This window comes from Rana temporaria, chromosome 3, assembly GCF_905171775.1.
Source record: "Rana temporaria chromosome 3, aRanTem1.1, whole genome shotgun sequence".
NCBI classification, from domain to species: domain Eukaryota; kingdom Metazoa; phylum Chordata; class Amphibia; order Anura; family Ranidae; genus Rana; species Rana temporaria.
Window position 1 is genome coordinate 236,856,812 of NC_053491.1, and position 20,979 is coordinate 236,877,790.

Below are 20,979 nucleotides of genomic sequence, written 5' to 3' on the forward strand. Positions count from 1 at the left end.
ACAATAAAAATCTCCCAGAAGTTGAGGGGGTGGGAAAATGCAATATTTGGGAGAGACAGGGAATTACGCGCCTTGTCCATCTGTATGAGGGGAATACTATGAAGTCATTCTCAGACCTGAGACAAGAATTCAATATCCCAAATAAAACCTTTTTTAAATATCTCCAGATCAGGCATGCCACTCAGACTCAGTTTAAGACTCATTCATTAGACAGGGTCCAGACCCCTATCCTTAACAAAATAGCCCAAAAAAATACAACAAAAGGGTTAATTTCAGAGTTATACAACAAATTAGGGGCCAGGGCCATAAACCAATCGGGTATGCTCAGGAGTAGAGAAAGATGGGAACGGAACCTGGGGCCGATAACGCAAGAACAGTGGAGCAGGATCCTAAACAGAGGGGTTCTAGTATCTATCGCCCCAGCACAGAGACTGTCTCACCTATTTCTATTACACCGGGTTTATTATACTCCAAAAAAAATGTTCCAACTAGGCTGGAAACAGAGAGATGAATGCCCTAGATGCAAGGCTACAGGGGACCTTGTCCACATGTTCTGGAAGTGTCCCAAGCTCTTCAGGTATTGGACAGAGGTCATCAATAAACTTAATAATATCTTTAATACCTCTTTAGAGCCAGATGTTAGAACTTGTCTCCTGGGAGACACAGAAGACCATAGATGTCCACCGGGAACATTGGAAGGCGTATTGCGAGGCCTATTCCAGGCACGTAAATTAATCGCTCAGCGGTGGCAGGCGCATGACCCCCCATCTGTCAGGAACTGGATCGAAACCATAAACATAAGGAAAAAAAGGAAAAGAAGGATAACTGCACTAAACCAGAAATGTACACATAAATGTACAGATCTTGTGATAGTATAAAAAATACAGTAAACGTATGCCCAAGTGTATATCAAAAATACAGGCCAAAGAGCAGTGGCCTTTGGGAGTTAGGTGACTGTAAACTAAACACTTGAGCTCCAGATCCCTGGATGCCCAAAACTATAAGTGAAAAAATAAACAAATAAAATAACAGTGACAGTGTATCACAATTATCGGTCTTCCACCAAAATTAGCAATAAGTGATTATTGCAGTAAAAACGGAAATTGTGACATAAACAATTTATATTGTCAATAGTCCAAAGAAAAAAGGAAGTCCATAATATGACTGTTGGAAACACCCGTGCAGATTGAAACCATGCGATTATCCGTGGGATAAATTATCCAAAAGTGAATCCACCACCAGTGATCGCAAGCTGCTTACCAGATTTTAAGGTCCCTACGGACCAAGCCCAGCATATAACTCCTCAGTAAACGCTGTTGGTATCCGGATGTAAGCAGACTTCACAATGATATTCACATAAGCCAAATAAAGAAAAGAGGAAATGCTTCCATAGCATAAAACCAAATGTGACTTTATTAAAATAAATGTAGCAAATATTTCACTCACATTTCAGGAGATTCAATAAAACATTTCTGCCATGCAGCTCCGGCCGGACGCTTACAGGCAACAGGACTGCTCGTGGAGAGTAGACGGTTGAGAGGGGATGACACAGGAATGCCGCTCGCTCCGCGAAACCATAAACATGCTGATTGAGAGCGAGAGAGTGGCCTTTATTAAACAAGGGAACCATAAAAGGTTTGAAAAAGTGTGGGGACCCTGGTTGAGACACACAGGCCTCCCTCCTTAGAGGTAAAAGATCGTTATGAATAGAAAACTCCCCCAACTACAGAAGATAGAAATTTATTAACAGTTAAATACTTAAAACATGATGTATCAAATTTCGGCCCCTCCCCAAAAGGGATTATGGGTTAGATGTGTAAAAGAGGCTACTGCCCTCTCCCTCCCTGGCTGACCCCTCCCTTTTCTTTTACGAAGATACAAGAGCTACTCTGGGGGGGGAGAGGCAGGATAGGGGCGGGGGGTGGTAGTAGGATGGGGGAGGGTGGGGGGGAGGTAGTAGGGGGGGTGGGCGAAGGGAGGAGGCAGGAAGGGTTAGGATAATTTATTGTAGGTATATAACGATTATTGCTGATGTTGGTTGCTTAATCTGCTACATGTATTATGTACCCTTTGTATGTTTGTGAGTAAATATGAAAACACTGAATTTTGGAAAATAATAAAAAAGAATTAAGACAAAAAAAAGAAAGGGTTTTGCTGGAGTTACATTGTAGCAAAAGCTTCAAACAGATTGGCTCCTAAGATCCAGTCTGGAAATTTTAAACACAGATCTATAAATAGATGTAAACCCTAAGACCCCTTTCACACTGGGGGCGGGGCCACGTTTGCGCTGCTTGTTTTAGCGGCACTATATAGCTGTTTAAGCAGTGCTTTTCGGCCACTAGCAGGGCACTTTTAACCCTAAAGAAGGGGTTTAAAACTCCCGTTTTACGTCAATCACTTTTCAGGAACTTTGAAAGCGCTGCCCATTCATTCCAATGGGCAGGGAATTTTGGGAGCACTAAATACAGTGCTCCCAAATCGCCCCCAAGATATGCTGCTTGTAAGGCTTTTCATAACGTCCTGCAAGGGCACCGCCCAAGTGTGAAAAGTCACACTTGAATGAATGGGAGGCGGTTTTCAGGTGCTTAGCTGAGACTATTTTCAGCACTATAGCGCCTCAAAATCACCCCAGTGTGAAAGGGGTCTAAGTGCCAGTTCACATCTATGCGGCTTCAAAGTTGTGCGACTTTGACAGCCGACATCCTGCACGACTTTATTGTGACCTGCTTGCGACTTTATTAGTCAATGCAAGTCATGATGAAGTCGCCTCAAAGTAGTGCAGAAACCATTTTCTAATTTTCTGCAACTTGAGTCGCACTGATTAGAACAGTTCCATTGCAGTTAATCGGGTGCGACTTATCATGCGATCTCAAACTCTCAAGTTGCATAACAAGTCGCGGCAGCGTGAACCGAGCCCAACTGGATTATGTTTAATTTTTTAAAGCACTGTGGGGACATTTATCAATATTTCAGCATCCATTACGACCATTATTCGGCTGCAGTATAGAATTTGATTGCAATTTGTTGCTTATTTACCATTTCAATTTTGCTTCCCTTACTAAATCAGCCGCACATATAAACCTTAGCCACACCAAAGCCTACTGTTGCAGTAATCATGTTACATTGCGGCTGCTCTTTGCAACACTGCTATTACCAGGTCATGACAAGCATTTTATTTATAAAATACAGTTGATGTTACCTGTAGCATGGAGATGGAAGGACCCTATTTGCTCCAAATGGAAACATTGTAACAGTTCTTTAAAAATACATATGACATATAAGATAGCAGCACTCAGACCACGCCGGAAGTATCAGGAAGTTAATTTATATCTACAGTACGTTAAAAATTTTAAATTATACATTTATTTCCACATTGCATTTCAATTATTCTTATGCCTAGTACACACGGAACGGAACCTGGGGCCGATAACGCAAGAACAGTGGAGCAGGATCCTAAACAGAGGGGTTCTAGTATCTATCGCCCCAGCACAGAGACTGTCTCACCTATTTCTATTACACACTAAGTGAAAATTCACTTAGCATAGAGTTTGACATTCACTTTACAAAGATTAACATTCTCTACCACTTTAGCAACCCAACCATTGCACAGTATTTTGGCCTTGGCTATCAAGGATTTCCCTCCTACCTACATGTGCAATGGACTCCATGCTCATGCTGTTGTGCAAATGTAATATTGGTTTCTGGCTGTACAATTTATCTAATACATCGGACCTGTTTCATGCAGTAATGTACAGTATGTAACAGTTTCATTCATGCTTTTCTAAATAAATTTCTTCTGTTGTACAGAAGCTCGTACAATTGCACAGCAACAGTGCATGCAGATATTTATTATATTTTTCTTTCATTTTGAATATGTTATTTTTCTTTGATTTTTTTAGAAAGAAGTACCTTCTCTTCTTTTGAATCTGCAACGCTTGCTTTGTCTGTTCCAGCAAGGAAAGGTATACACTTATGTTGTTTCACTTTGATTTTTCAGCTTTCATGTTGTATAGGTAAATATTACTATATTGAACAAAAAAGGCACAAAACAATGCTCCTTGCAATGTTTTTCTCCATGTAAGTGCATGGCCATGCACTGTATAAATAATTAAGGAAAAAATAAAAGGTAGTAATGAAAGAAAGGGTAGTGTTCTAAGAATGCAACTCCTTATTCAAAGTATAATAATTCTCCCACCACAAATACCCAGAGTGTTTGAGTTAAAAATAGACAAAGTCATCACAGAACACATTCTATGCAGTAAGGTAAAAAGCTTTCTGTATGCAGCTCCCCTCACAGCCCCCCTAAATACATACCTCTGCTCAATCTCAATCTAGGCTCTCTTGGCTCTTACCCTCCTCATTGGCTCAGATACAGCAGCAGGAGTTATTGGCTCCTACTGCTGTCAATCACAGCCAGTGAGGAGGGAGAGGAGGTGGGGCCGAGCCCCTCTCTGTGTGTCTTATGGACACTCAAAGTGGGACCTGGGAATGAGCATGCGTGATTGCTCCCACAGAACTTTCTGCTGCCCCAAGGAAATAAAGCTAGTAAGGCAAGAATTGCAGTCTGGGCCTCAGCAGGAGCTGGGCTGAGGGCCTGGAGAAGTTTGCTAAAAGATTATTTGCTGGAGGGCGCTGTCCTGAAGTCCTGGTCTAGAGAAGGGTCTTGTGTCTCTTTTATTTAGGATCTACCCGTGGATGACAGACCGCTCCTGGGACATTGTGAGGCCTCGTACACACGGCCGAGGAACTCGACGTGCCAAACACATCGAGTTCCTCGGCCAGTTCAGCCCTGAAGCCGCCGAGGAGCTCGGCGGGACGAGAGCTCCCATAGAACAACGAGGAAATAGAGAACATGTTCTCTATTTCCTCGCCGAGCTCCTCGTCGGCTTCCTCGGCCGAAAGTGTACACACGACCAGTTTCCTCGGCAGAATTCAGCCAGAAACTCGGTCGGAAGCTGAATTCTGCCGAGGAAACTGGTCGTGTGTACGGGGCCTGAGTAAAGACCTTGCTGTGAACTTTTGGGTGTGCAAGTGCTAGAAGGGAACTATTGTAAGTGCAAAGGATACTATTGTGTTGCTATGGATATTTTTGGGTGATTTTATAGCATGTGCTATTTCAGGAAGCTATCGCTCCCACTATTGATATGCAAATAAACCAGTCGGACTGTTTTATGAGCTGAGCATAGGAAGCTCTTTACATGAACAAGCCCGGTTATATTTTGCAAAAACACATCTGAAGTCTCCCAAAAAAATGTGGGGAACTGTGTTATGGTCTGATAAAACCAAGGTTGATCTTTTTGGCCATAATTCCAAAAGATATGTTTGGCACAAAAACAACACTGCACATCACCAAAGAACACCATACCCACAGTGAAGCATGGTGGTGGTAGCATCATGCTTTGAGGCTGTTTTTCTTCAGCTCAAACAGGGGTCTTCGTCAAGGTAGAGGGAATTATGAACAGTTTTCAAATACCAGTCAATATTGGCACAAAACCTTCAGGCTTCTGCTAGAAAGCTAAACATGAAGAAGAACTACATCTTTCAGCATGACAACGACCCAAAGCATGCATCCAAATCAACAAAGGATTGTCTTCACCAGAAGAAGATTAAAGTATTGGAATGGCCCAGCCAGAGCACAAATCTGCGGGGTGATCTAAAGAGGGCTGTGCACAGGAGATGCCCTGACAGATTTGCAGTGTTTTTGCAAAGAAGATTGGGCAAATATTGCCAAGTGAAGATGTGCCACGCTGATAGACTCATACCCAAAAAGACTGAGTGCTGAAATAAAATCAAAGGGTGCTTCAACAAGTATTAGTTTAAGGGTGTGCATGCTTATGCAACTATATTATTTTTATTTTATTTTTTTTATTTTTACTTCCCTCCACCTAAAAGATCTAAGTTTGCTGTTCAACGGAGTTGTACAGTTTATAGGCCACATTAAAGGTGGAAAAGGTTCTGAAATTATTTATCTTTGTCTCACTTTTTACATCACAGAAACCTGACATTTAAACAGGAGTGTGTAGACTTTTCCACTGTATTAGCCATTTCCAGCTACCTCCAGGAAAAGGCTGCTATAGAGAAGATAAGTGAGAAGCTTGTCCTCCATTAATTGTTATTATCATTTGGAATATCCTGTGACCCTAAATCCCTCTCCTGTCCAAGTTATTCAGCAATACATTCTAAAAAGACATCCCCTAGACTGAGTTTCATAAGGAGCTCAGAGAGTTAGCGTAGGAGAAACAACAGCACACTGGTCTTTCCAGTGAATGTCTGTTTGGAAGTGGGGGGGGCAGCCTGATCATTGGAGGAGATCAGTCTGAGTTCCCAATACAACTAGGAGACTGACCATGCTGTGCTCTCATGCCTTGCATGGCCAGTCTTTAAAAGGAAAGCAAGGTCGTTTTATATACAAGTACATGGCACAGCAGGCACATATGCACGATGTTGGGTTAACATATATTTTTAAGTCCAAAAGACTATATCTAGCATCATTTAAGCTTATCTTTATATATATATATATATATATATATATATATATATATATATATATATATATATATATATATATGTATAGTTTCTATTTAAGAGCATCAGTAAAACGAAATCAGAGTTTGTTTGATGCTTTGTAACAGCATAATGAATCCAATGCTCTATAGTTTTCGTTTACAAGCTTTGGTTAAACATTGCACTTTTTAAACATTTCTGATTATGTCTGCAAACAATAATTTTAGGAATACAATATATACTGTTAAACACAGATAGTAAACTGCAGTCCTTTAAATCCCTAGCATCCAAGTAAGGAAATAGCTTTTTTTTCAGCTACATGGCCAAGATGGCTGTCATAAAGAATGTAACTGTTAGCAGTAGCATAGACCGGATATTTTGTAAGTGTTATTTTAAATAACTACAGGCATGCTTCCATAACAGAATGTTTTGTATGAGAGCTATATCATGGTTTTAAGGAAGAAACTTTTACTTAATATGTCATACAGGATGAACACAATGAAGCACTGTACAAAGACTTTCTGAAACAGTTGAATATGGTTCTTGTAAGTAAACTTTTTTCCTTTACAATTGTTATAGTCAACACATGAAATATAATTTTATACAGTAGGTGGCTTTTTCTTTTTCATTTTTTTCCTACTTCTTTCCTTGCTGACTTAAAGGGGTTGTAAAGGTAAAAAAAAATTCCCTAAATAGCTTCCTTTACCTTAGTGCAGTCCTCCTTCACTTACCTCCTCCTTCGATTTTGCTTTTAAATGTCCTTATTTCTTCTGAGAAATCCTCACTTCCTGTTCTTCTGTCTGTAACTCCACACAGTAATGTGAGGCTTTCTCTATGGTTTGGAGAAAGCCTCTTGAGGGGGCGAGCAGGAGGGTCAGGACGCCCACTAACACACAGCTCCTTTCTCTATCTGCAAAGTAGAGAGCGCCCTGACTCTCCTGCTCGCCCCTCCCCCTCAAGAGGCTTTCTCCACACCAGGGAGAAAGCCTTGCATTACTGTGTGGAGTTACAGACAGAAGGACAAGAAGTGAGGATTTCTCAGAAGAACTAAGGACATTTAAAAGCAAAATTGAAGGATGAGGTAAGTGAAGGAGGACTGCACTAAGGTAAAGGAAGCTATTTAGGGAAAAAAACATACCTTTACAATCCCTTTAATGCTCACATAACTATGTTGATAAAAAGATAGAAAATGTCACCAACATGATTAAAATTGTCTTGATATGTTAGTGAAGTCAAAACTCTCAGTTTTGCTCATACCTATGAGTAAACAAAAACTGTAACCTCATAATACATTATTTTTTTATACAGTATATAAAGAAAAAAATCGAATTTGTTAAGTATGAGCTTATTTTCAACGTAATATGTGTTCATATTAGATCATTAATGTCACCAGCATTCCCACCCCTTTGTGTACATGCAACAGTAGGGCAGGGAATGCTCCAGACGCAGCTGATTGGTCCAGCAACAGCAGCTTTCTAGTTAGAAGCAAGCAAAATCATGAAAAAACAAAATGCAAGTGCTATATAATGTACACAATTCATCCAGTATAAAAGAGATAAGAGTTGAAGATTGCTTACAGAGACAATATAGATGGACGACAAGAAGAAACTCAAGACAAAAACATAGATAAAGCCCCACTATTTTTTTTTCAACCCTCCCTCCTACCCACCTCTAACCCATTCTATTGAGCTTTTCCCCCCTTACCTTGTGAAGCCATATATATATATATATATATATATATATATATATATATATATATATATATATATATATATATACTTAAGTCCCCCATCCAGATCCCACATCACCATTGTTTCAAGGTGGGGGTGTTAATCCATTGCTGCAAAGCCTCCCTGAGCCCGCTGGTCCCTTCCACTCCTCTCTGATGATGTTACTCTTTTCCTCAATCCTTTTTTTTTTTTTTTTTTCTCGACTCAGAGAACACTTACCGGAGACCTAATCAATTTTGCGTTCATACGCTGTCTCCATCATGGTTCGCATCATGGTTGGAAATTATTATTATTATTTTTTTTCACCTTTGTTTGCTATGTCGTTATGTATTATGGATGTGTTTTAGAGCAGAAAGTAAACATTTTTTTTTCAAAATTGTTGGTCTTTCTTTGTTTCTAGCACAAAAAATGTAAAAACAATCAAATGTGATCAAATACCACTAAAATAAAGCTCTATTATACATATACATTCTATTTGGGTACAGTGTCACACGAATGCGCAATTGTCAGTTAAAATAACTCAGTGCCATAACGAAAAAAAATTGCCTGGTCATGAAGGGGGTAAAACCTTTCCAGAAGTCAAGTGGTTAACTAAGCTATGCAACCACTTTGTAGGGAGTTATAGTACATGCTCCTTCTCTTACAAGTATATGAAGTCTAAGGGGTGATCTTCATTTATGCATTGCAGCAATGTGTGTGTTATTGTAACATGTGTTAAAACGTGTGCATTCATGCATCACACAAATATAAATAGGCCTTGAAAGAAACCCCTTAGGCATGTGTATCAGTATGCATAGCTCCCTCATTTGGAGTGATTTATTTTGCAATGGAATTCCTCTGTTTCTCTGTCCTCCTCAAATCCCCCTTTTTACCTCTGGTCTAGAAATGTGTATTTAACAATCTATTATTTAACTGCAAAAGTTTATCTTTCTCTAAATGTTAAATTTCTCCTTCAGATTATTTTCAAACTTTTTTTGTGTTAATTATGTTTTTAATTCATGAGACAGCACAAAGGAGACAATTTTAACAGTAATGATAACACAAGACACACAAAATGTCATACAATTTTTTTATTGGATAATTTTATTGGATGTGGTGTCATTCAAGGGGTACCCTTAGTGGAATACCAAATGACATAATAAATGAAAATACAGCCATCCTTGCTTGACATGAAACATCCAATATAAATAAAATCACGTTGTCAAACCAGATATACTGGACGACTAAACTTTCACTAAATGAACACCATGACAAATGCGTCGTACACACGATCAGTTTTTCTGACAAGAAAAGTGCGATGTGAGCTTTTTGTCAGGAATTCCGACCGTGTGTATGCTTCATCACACTTTTTCTGCCAGTTTTCCTGCCAAGAAAAGATTGAGAGCAGGATTTCAATTTTCGTGACAGGAAAAATTATTATCGCAAATCGCATTGGTCTGTATGCAATTACGACGCGCAAAAAAAATATGCATGGTCAGAATCAAGCAGAAGAGCCGGACTGCCTATTGAACTTCATTGATCTCGGCTCGTCGTACGTGTTTTACATCACAGCGTTCCTGACGTTCGGAATTTCAGCCCAGATTTGAGTGACCGTGTGTATGCAAGACAATTTTGAGCCGTTTTCTTGCAAAAAAAAACATGATTTTCCTGTCAGAAAAACTGAGTATGAGGCAAAAGAATTTGTTCCAATCTGGCTCTGTGACTGAGGTATAAACCAATTGCAGGCTGTTGCTAGGGGTGAAACCCTACCTCCACCAATATCTACCATGCCATAGAGCAGATGGATAACCATAGTCCTTTGTCTGTCCCATGGGGTCCTGCTGAGCGCTATGGAACTAAGCATTCTACCTGATTTCTGGTATTTAGTATCTTCTTTCATGTACCAGTTTGAAATGCATATCATTTTTAGCGCAGAATATCCAGTGCATGCAACAAACCTTGCAGATACAAACATAGGATAGATAAATTCCCTACAATATTACAAAATATTTAAGTCACAAATTAATTTTTATATTTTTATATTATCTTTCAGAAAGAAGGTGGCTGTTCTCTTGATGAAGTTCTAGGTACAACAAATATTCTGGTACGGAGTATATTTACTATTATTTTTTTCTCCAAAATACATATAATTAACAACAGTGGACTAGATTCAGGTAGTAGTTACGGCGGCGTATCTCCAGATACGCTGCTGTAATTTCAAATCGGCGTAAATCGTATCTTTACGCCGATTTTTAAAGGCAGATACGTTAAAAAAATAGGCTTCCTCTCCCGACGTAACTTGAATATGGCGGCGTATAATTGTGTGCAATTTTACGCTGGCCACTAGGGGCGCTTCCGTTGTTTTTGGCGTAGAATATGCAAATGACCTAGATACGCTGATTCACAAACATACGTACGGCCGGCGCAATTTATTTACGTCGTTTACGTTAGGCTTTTTTCGCGTAAGGTTGCTCCTGCTATTAGGAGGCGCAGCCAATGTTAAGTATGGACGTCGTTCCTGCTTCGAAATTTGAATTTTTTACGTCATTTGCGTAAGTCGTTCGCGAATAGGGCTGGACGTAATTTACGTTCACGTCGAAAGCAATGACGAGTTACGGCGGAATTTCGAGCATGCGCAATTAGGCCTGAAGATTAATTTAAACTCCCAAAACGGTATATATTTTTTGAAAGCAGAAACTCTGGAGAATAAAATTGTGTTAGTTCCAAATTTTTATGTAACCAATAGCGCAACAGTTTATCAAGCATAACATTTAAGTAAAAATACACTTAAAGGGGTTGTAAAGGTAAAACATTTTTTCCCTAAATAGCTTCCTTTACCTTAGTGCAGTCCTCCTTTACTTACCTCATCCTTCGATTTTGCTTCTAAATGTCCTTATTTCTTCTGAGAAATCCTCACTTCCTGTTCGTCTGTCTGTAACTCCACACCATAATGCAAGGCTTTCTCCCTGGTGTGGAGAAAGCCTCTTGAGGGGGCGAGCAGGATAGTCAGGACGCCCATTTAACACACAGCTCCTTTCTCTATCTGCAAAGTAGAGAGTGTCCTGACCCTCCTGCTCGCCCCTCCCCCATCAGGAGGCTTTCTCCACAAACATTACTGTGTGTAGTTACAGACAGAAGAACAGGAAGTGAGAAATTCTCATAAGAAATAAGGACATTTAAAAGCAAAATGGAAGGATGAGGTAAGTGAAGGAGGACTGCACTAAGGTAAAGGAAGCTATTTAGGGAAAAAAATGTTTTATATTTACAAACCCTTTAAGTTTGTTTTAGGAGACACAGGGGTTGCTTTACTAAAACTGATGTGTGCAAAGTCTGGTGCAGCTCGGCATAGAAACCAACAAGCTTCCATGTTTTGTTTGTTTTTGTCAAAGTTTAATTGAACAAGCTGACGTTAGAAGCTGATTGGCTATCATGCAGAGCTGCAACAAATTTCGCACTCGACAAGTTTTAGTAAATCAACCCCACTGATGCAAACATGAGGCTCTGCTTAGTAAATAGATACCTAACATGTTAAGCCTTAAAGTTGTATGCCCCTGTGCCAAACTTCAAATTCCTAAATTATCCACATGGGATCCTTTAAAATCCCCTACATGTCATTAGTTTAGACTAAAGACTCGTACACACGCTCACTAAGAACCAGCAAGAAAACTGCTGGCAGAGCTTTCTTGCCGAGTACACCGAGCGTGTGTACGAGGCTTTCAGGATTCTCGACAAGAAAGAGGCCCGGTATCTAGACGAGAAAAATAGAGAATGTTCTCTATTTTCTCGTTGTGAGATTCTCGTCAGTTTTCCTGCCGAGAAACCCGAGAGTGTGTATACTTACCTGTCGCAGAGGAAACCCGCACATTCCTAGGCATAGGTAGGGTGCAGCAAGATGGCGACGACGGCATCGAATGTGACGAGACATGCTCGTCGTACGCAATGACGTCACCGCGTTCTTTCCTTTCAAGAGAACAGCAGTTCTTTTGAAAGGAGAATCTGTACACTCGGGCAGCAAGAGATTCTTGCCAAGAATCTCGTCAGGAAAAACAACGTTTTTTTTCCTGACGAGATTCTGGCCCGTGTGTATTAGGCTTAAGCCATGAAAAAGCCATGAAAAATGGTCCTAACATTATTGCTCGCACTCTGACATGTCTGGTTATAGGTAACATGTGCAGCACATTCTTTACAACATTTTGGTACAACTGGTATGTTTAAGCTCTTATGTGCATGTATTTGGGAGTTGGGGGAGTTCTAATTTTCGCAGTGCATTGCTGGCTGATAATTGGCCAAGCATGCACTATGACACGCATGCTTGTCCAATCACAGTGCCATCTGTACAGAGAAGAGAGCCGTAATTGGTCAAATCCAGGGTGGCTTTGACCAATTATGTCTCAGGGGGTTTAGTACATGCCCCACACTATATAAGACCGCCTGCGTGGCAGCCTTGTGTAGTGTGTTGCGGCGGTGGTTAAAGACAGACAGAGAAAGAGAGACAGTGTTATTTAATTTGAGTTAGATAGAGCAGGCAGGCGAGTCAGTTAGCTTCAATTACAGTGTGTAGAGGATATATATGCATCCCAGGTGTTGTATATATATGTATACACTGTATTCAGTTTAGCTAGATCTGTTCCTGTATTCTCTTCCTAATATACTAACAGGCAGGCAGGTGATTGTGCTAGCTGAAGTATTTTCACTTATTGTACTGTGTCCTATGCACAGTGTGCACCTAAAGCTTAGGAAATCTACCCCTAGGAAGGGAAATTCTCTCCTGTAAGAGTTAATATGGGAAAATGGTGTCTCCTCTCCACTGATGCTTTATCACCAATTCTTGTTTCACTAAAAAAAACAAATTTTCAAAAAAAAACATTTGTCATTGGGACAGAAGGTGAGGTAAAATCTTCTGCACAGATGCGCACAGACAGCAAAACAAATGTTACAGGGGTGATAACCCTTCCCTATGTTTTTAAAAAAGCTTAAAAATAGATTTGTTGGCTGGAGCTACACTTTAAAAATGTACCAGTTCAAAATTACAAACAGATTTTACTTAACAACAAACCTACAGTCCCTGTCTTGTTTGCACCCCCTGTATACTGCTGTTCAGAGTATATAGGGCCTGGGGGCCCCACGCCTTTCCTATTTTTAATTTGGGTGCAGGGTTCCCCTTAATATCCATACAAGACCCAAAGGGGCTAGTAATGGCCTGGGGGGGACGATGACCCATGCCATTTTTCTCAATGATTTTCATCCCTATTGTCGGGACCAGACATTACATTAAAACCGCAAGCAGTTTTAAATTACTTTTTTTCCTATAGAAATTTCATTTTGTGCAGGGACAGTTCTAAACACGGGAAACATGTGCCACTTCACAGGCATACTATAGACACCCATCAGGTACGATATTTAAAGGAATATTTCACTTGTTTTTCCCTTTAAGCATCATTAAAATCACTGCTCTAGAAAAACTTCACTTTTTTTTGCATTGATACATGTTCCCTGGGGCAGGACCCGGGTCCCCAAGGCCTTTTTAGGACAATAACTTGCATATTAGACTTTAAAATGAGCACTTTTGATTTTGAACGTAGACTTTAATGGGGTTCTAAAGTTAGTGCAAACTTTCGGTCCGTTCGAAGGTTCTGATACAAACTGAACCGGAGGGGTGTTCGGCTCATCCCTACTGCTGATGTATGACATTAGTCAGAGGCAGTAAAAGGGTTACCCATTTTGTTTGTCTTAGGGAGGCTCCTCAATCTATGGAGGAGCAGTGGAAGCACCTTTGGAGAGCAGCACTGTCTAGAGCAGTGTTTCTCAACCTTAATTATGGACATTCTCAAGGCACCCTTTAAAATTAATGGACAGTCTCGAGGCTTCTTTTAAAAATGATGGACAGTTTCAAGGCACCCTTTAAAAATTATGGACAGTCTTGAGGCACCACATTCTAAAATGTAAAATCCATTCTAATAGTTTGCATAACACAGCAACATCCACATTAGAGGTGATTTATTCTTCCAAAGCAAATACACTTTTACAATCTGGTACTGACTAGTATTCCAATGTTTTTCTTCCCCCTCAATTTTTTCTCCATCACTCAGCTTAAGTGTCCTCAAAAAGTTTGTAATGGTGCCCAATGAAAACCTGTGGCTTTGTGTAACTAAAAGGCCGATTTATCCACACGCTGGCTTGTTTACAAGTTTGGGGCCATTTTTATGCAATTTGCCAAGGCACACCTGAAGAATCCTCAAGGCACCCTGTTTGAAAAAGGCTGGTCTAGGGAGATTAGATTAACCTCCCTGGCGGTATGATTATTTCAGAAAAAAGGTGCTGAAAGCGGTACCATTATTTGCAAGGAAATTTGGCGTTTTATACTGTAGGCCTGTAATTCTTAGGAATAACTCACTTAAATCTGACCAAACAAGAGTCTAGTAGGCATCCCGGGTATGACATTTTTTTAAAAACAAAATTATAAATTATAATATAAAAATAATTATAACAAATAATAATATAATAAAATAAAAATTATTCAATAATGTAATCAAATCAAAATCACTGAAATTTGCTCAGTTGCAGAATTGTCGCTGTCATTACTTTTATTTTTTAATGACGAATTTCCCCACAAATCGCTATCGCACAATTCTGCAAGTGATTATAATTTATTATCGCTGTTTTCTAGCTGCTCTAAAACCATTTTTGACATAAAGGGACACTTTTGGTTGCTATGGACAATCTACAGTTTGCAGGCAGAAAGAACAGTTTTTATTATATAAAAGAACATGTAGGGCACTGGACAGACCACTAGGGACAAGGGGGGTGTGTATTTTTTACATACAGTACTGTAATCTATAAGATTACAGTATACTGTATGTAAGGTGTTTGTTTACCTTTATGAATTTGGTGCCGTTCTCCGCCCCCCTGCGGCGTAACGTCGCAGGGAACGGAGATCGGTGGCACACAGAGGCAGCTAAATACCAGAAGTCAAATGTGTTTTTTAGAGCTTTATCACATGACACAATTAATAAGAACACTACTGTCATACACGTATTGTATGTCTTATAGGACTATATGTATATTTCCATTTCTAATGTCTATCTTTTTTTTTAATGTAGGAACAAATTACTGACAATGCAGGAAAAATTGCTGATAGACTGGTTTATGAAATCCTCAAAACTGCGGTAAATTTCTAAAATTGGTTAATATTTAAGACATACTGTATCATTAGCATATTTAGGTTTACTGTAAAACTATTTCTAAACTTTGACCCTTTTCTTAAAAGATAAATAATTAACAATAGACAGTTTATTGAATAAATAACAACAGTTTTATACAATGTCCATGCAACCTAGAAAGGACTCTGGTCAGGGCTACGGCCCTTGTAAGGCATTTTGTGATCTGAATATTCATCACGGGTTAGAATCATAAGAATAAGGTGGTCTTGGATGGCTTTGGAAAATAATATTGTCTGCAAAAAGGTGCAAATGGGATTAGGTGTTTTCTAAACACAAGGTCACTGGCAACTTGCTAGGAAATTTGTGTGCTTTACAAAAGTTAATTCCTTAGATTTAGCCCTGGTTCACACTGGGTACGATTTGGAACGATTTGAGATGCGATTTGACATGTCAAATCGCATCTCAAATCGGCGGCAATTGTCGGCAATGGCACTGTCCTAATCAGTGCGACGCCGCATCTGCGATTTCAAAAAGTAGTTCCTGTACTACTTTTTGCGATTTCGGGGCGCGATTTACATTAAATTGCGGCCGAAATCGCAGCAAAACGCAGCCGCGAAATCGTGCATTTTACCGCGATTTTGAATTTGCAGCAGTGTGAACCTAGGCAAAAAGACAAATTTCTCTCCTTCCTTCCATGTCATATCCCTCTTTCCTTCTGAAAGGATCCACTTAAAATGATTATAAAGCAAAATTAATTTCTCTTTAAAATAACAAATAAATAACAGAGCAGCCTTGATCCTCCTCTTCTGGGGTCACCCACACAACTCTTAGTTCCTCCCACCTTTCCGAGTACACTAGTGTGGGCTTAATCCTTAGCCGTTTTCTGTATGTTCATTGACACACAGAGAGTGTCTTAGACCCCCCCGCTCCCTCCTAACAGGCTGTGATAGACAGCTGCAGCAGCCAATAACTCCCACTGCTGCCTTCATGGCTAGTTAGGAGAGAGAGAGGAGAGGGTGGCTGCTCTTGGGCACATCACTGAAGGGGGATAGGGTTCAGGTAAGTATTTAGAGTTAGCTGGGGAGAGCTGATCACAGAAGACTTTTTTTACCCTTATTCTGCATAAGGGTAATAAGTTAGGGTAAAAAACCTTCTGCCTGTACAACCATTTTAAGGTCTGTGCATAACGTTTGAATTGCCTGCCGGAAAAGGAGCAAAGGGGAATGCTAGATGCCCCGTACACACGTGCAGGATTTCCCCCGACACACGGCCGGTTTTCCTGACAGGAAAACTGTGATGGAGCTTTGGCTGGGAATCTCGGCCATGTGTATGCTCCATCACAGTTTTTCCCATAGGAAAACGGCCAAAAACCGTTGAGCAAAAGTCTGCTGGTTTTCCCGGCGGGAAAAAAGAGAGCTGGTTCTCTTTTTTTGTCCAGCGGTTTTTGGGCAGCTTTCCCGTCGGAAAAACTGCGAGGAGCATATACACGGCCGGGATTCCCAGCCAAAAGCTCTCCTCACAGTTTTCCCGTCTGGAAAACCGGTCGTGTGTACGAGGCAATAGAGTGTTACTTGAGTGATACCTCTTAGTCTGTTTGTGCTAATGACTTCTATATAAAAAGACTGCAGCACCCATATCTGGGCTTTAGGATGTCAACACAAGTGAGGTGTTTATTGAAAAATAACATGTCAAAATACATTAAAAACACATACTGTATAGTCTTATGATGCAGTCTTTTTTGAATATCTGTGGGATACATGTGAAATAAGAATTTTCTAGAAGCATTCTAAAATACATGCAAATAAAGACAGCACATTTCTGTATTTTTTTAATACCTTGATGATTCCATCCTCAATGAACTGAGTTTATTTCAGAGACAATATATAAAATACAGTACAAAAACATAATATTTGGGCATATTAGAAAAGTCACACATTATTAAATATGTCCAACATGCATTTCTCAAACATTATATACCCTGTTTTGGCATGCATTTTTTTGTAACACTATTATTTGTCAATAAAGATCATATTTTTTTATTTATTTTTTCATACATTTAACTGCTTGCCGACCAGCCGCCGCAGTTATACGGCGGCAGGTCGGCTCCCCTGTGTGAGAGCCCGTAGCTATACGTCGGCTCTCGCACAGGCCACTAGGGGGCCCCCGACTCCCGCGCGCGTGCCCGGCGGGCGCGATCGCCGCTGGGCACACGCGATTGCTCGTTACAGAGCGAGGACCGGGAGCTGTGTGTGTAAACACACAACTCCTGGTCCTGTCAGGGAGAGAAATGCTGATCTTCTGTTCATACAATGTATGAACAGAAGATCAGTCATTTCCCCATGTCAGTCCACCCCCCTACAGTTAGAACACACCCAGGGAACATACTTAACCCCTTCCCCGCCCCCTAGTGTTAACCCCTTCACTGCCAGTGGCATTTTTATAGTAATCCAATGCAATTTTAACGCACTGATCGCTATAAAAATGCCAATGGTTCCAAAAATGTGTCAAAAATGTCCGAAGTGTCCGCCATAATTTCGCAGTTCCCAAAACAAATCGCTGATCGCCACCATTACTAGTAAAAAAAAATATAAAAAAAAATGCCATAAAAATACCCCCTATTTTGTAAACGCTATAACTTTTGCGCAAACCAATCAATAAACGCTTATTGAGATTTTTTTTACGAAAAATATGTAGAAGAATACGTATCGGCCTAAACTGAGAAAAAAAATAGTTTTTTTATTTATTTTTGGGGGATATTTATTATAGCAAAAAGTAAAAAATATACATTTTTTTTTAAATTGTCGCTCCTTTTTTGTTTATAGCGCAAAAACTAAAAACCGCAGAGGTGATCAAATACCACCAAAAGAAAGCTCTATTTGTGTGGGGAAAAAAGGACGCCAATTTTGTTTGGGAGCCACGTTGCACAACCGTGTCAGTTAAAGCGACGCAGTGCCGAATCGCAAAAAGTGCTCTGGTCTTTGACCAGCAATATGGTCCGGGGGTTAAGTGGTTAAATAAACTGTTTCATATAATAAAATATATGTCTTGTTTTTTTCTTCTTCAGGATGATCTAAAGATTACAGGAAAACTGTTAAATTTTGTTTGCAAGCTACTGGTAAGTCAAATTGTACACTTTTATACCATGGAATTTCCATATTTCACTGAGATACAGATGACCAAATATTTAATTGTGCTTAGATACTGACTGATTTAACCATTATCTTAATATTAAACATGATTAATCATTAATTATTTTGTGGTTTAACTCTAGTGGAATACAACGTGTTCATTTTTAATTTTTTGAATTAAAGATGTATATGACAATGTAACAGAAACATATTTAAAGGTTAGGGACCTTACATTTTCCAACACCTGAATTGCGTGTAGCCGCTCTTGCTCAGCATTTTACAGCTAGTAGATCTGAACCCTTTAGGAAATGGTAGTTATCCACAATGATCTCTTCTAAACCACCAGTGAATAGGGATAAGCAGAGCGATTTCAGTTAAACCGATTTATGCGGAAACTGTGCTTGAAGAGAAAAAAAAAAACTCTACTATTTTCTCTATTTAGTGTTCTATGTATTCATGTTTTTTACTTATGTTTTTGTGTTCATTGTTTTTAATGTTTTTCATTGTGTTTCATTGTTTTTAATGTATTGTCATTTTCATTTTTTTCACTGTCTGATTTTTGCTTTCTGTGGAAAAAAACGTAAAATACAGAGGTTGACAAGTGCAAAAGAACAGATCCAGGACAGTTGAAAGGATCTTCCCTAATCCATACGAGCTAGGAAACATTTTTATTAAAAAAAAAATAACAAATATGTCATACTTACCTGCTCTGTGCAGTGGTTTTGAACAGAGCAGCCCGATCCTCCTCTTATGTGCCCCCCCCCTGCTCTTGGCCCCTCCTCCTTGACAGGTTCCCCCCATAGCAAGCCACTTGCTGTGGGGACACTTCTGCGTGCTTGCTTCTGAGTCGGCTTGCTGCATCCATAAGACACAGAGAGCAAGGCTCACCCCCCACCTTCACTGGCTGTTATTGAAAGCAGTGGGAGCCAATGGCTCCTGCTGCTGCATCTCAACAAATCAGGAGGAAGAGTCCTGGGAGAGCCTCGGGTCTCGTACACATCACTGGATCGAGATTGGACTTAGGTAAGTATGCAAAGAATGCATGAAGGTAAAAAACCTTCAACCTTTACAACCACTTTTTTATTACACCATAAAAACCACTAATAACAATGTAATTTCAATTTTTGTTTTACCTCCAAAAGGTTTATTCATTCACTTTATTCATGGGAGAAATTTGAAGGCCAGCCCTTCTGTGCAGGAAGAATATATCCCAGTTTGTTTTTTAGGGGTGCATTTATAAAGCGATTAATGTGATATTCATTAGACTTGCTCAAGTGGTTGTATAGCCCCATTTTTTTATTTATTTTTTACTCACCTGTAAGGTGAGCTCATTATGAAATACTTATCTTAGAACGAGGCGTCGGTAACTTACCTGGTCCACGCCGAGGTAGCTGACATGTTACCTTGGCATGTCTTCCGCGCGCGGGAGACTTCTTTCCGGAAAGGTCCGACGTCTGCGCCGCTGCAGTCAGCGGCTCATTGCGAGGGGAATATCTCCTAAACTGTAAAGGTTATTATAGGCTTACCTGTAGGTAAAAGTTACAAAACAGACTATACAACCACTTTAATCGTTCCCTGTAATTTAAAACACATGCACCAGGAATACACCTGCAGTGAATATATGGTGAATGTCTCATTCACTACTTTATTCATATGCCCCTAGTGTTTAAGGTTAATGGGCCAGATTCACAAAAGAGATACGACGGCGTATCTCCTGATACGCCGTCGTATCTCTGTTTTAGGGTCTTCCTAACTATGCGACTGATTCATAGAATCAGTTACGCATAGTTAGCCCTAAGATCGGACAGGTGTAATTGAATTACACTGTCGGATCTTAGGATGCAATACCTCGGCCGCCGCTGGGGGGAATTTGCGTCGTAAACCAGCGTCGGGTATGCAAATTAGTAGATACGGCGATCCACGACGGTTTTTCGCGTTCGTTACGTCGCTGCTAGTCTAGTTTCCCGTCGCAAAGTTAGTCGTCGTTTTAGCTGCCCTAACTTTACACAGCCCACGTATGTGCTGTATAAAGTATGGCCATCGTTCCCGCGTCGAAATTTCAAAATTTTTGTTTCTTGCGTAAGACGTCCGGGAATACGAAAGTACGCTACGCACGTCGCCATTCGAAAAAATTTCGTCACTTCGCGCAAAGCACGGCGGGAATTTCAAAACGGAGCATGCGCAGTAGGTCCGGCGCGGGAGCGCGCCTAATTTAAATGGCACACGCCCCTTTGAATTACGCGGGCTTACGCCGGAGGCCGCCGGCGTAAGTTTTCACGCAAGTGCTTTGTAAATCAGGCACTTGCGATGAAAACTTGCGGTGGTATAACGTATCTACAATACGTTACGCTGCTGCGATTCTACGTGAATCTGGCCCAATGATCTTAGTGCCATGGAAAAATGGTAAGCTTAGATGAATTTATCAAAACTGGGGGATCAGTATCTAGAGCAGCTGTCAGCATCTATCTTTCATTTTAA

General features: G+C 40.2%; 1 protein-coding gene across 2 annotated transcripts in view; it reads left to right on the forward strand.

Moving 5' to 3' along the window:
• The window catches only part of LOC120932245, a 44,891-nt gene that overhangs the window by 12,233 nt on the left and 11,679 nt on the right, over positions 1-20,979 (forward strand). For both annotated transcript variants that reach the window (XM_040344494.1, XM_040344495.1), the window contains exons 4-8: positions 3,900-3,962; positions 6,993-7,049; positions 10,267-10,317; positions 15,314-15,379; positions 18,438-18,488. In XM_040344494.1, the coding sequence (XP_040200428.1) occupies positions 3,900-3,962; positions 6,993-7,049; positions 10,267-10,317; positions 15,314-15,379; positions 18,438-18,488 (288 nt within the window). The remainder of the gene's footprint in view (positions 1-3,899; positions 3,963-6,992; positions 7,050-10,266; positions 10,318-15,313; positions 15,380-18,437; positions 18,489-20,979) is intronic.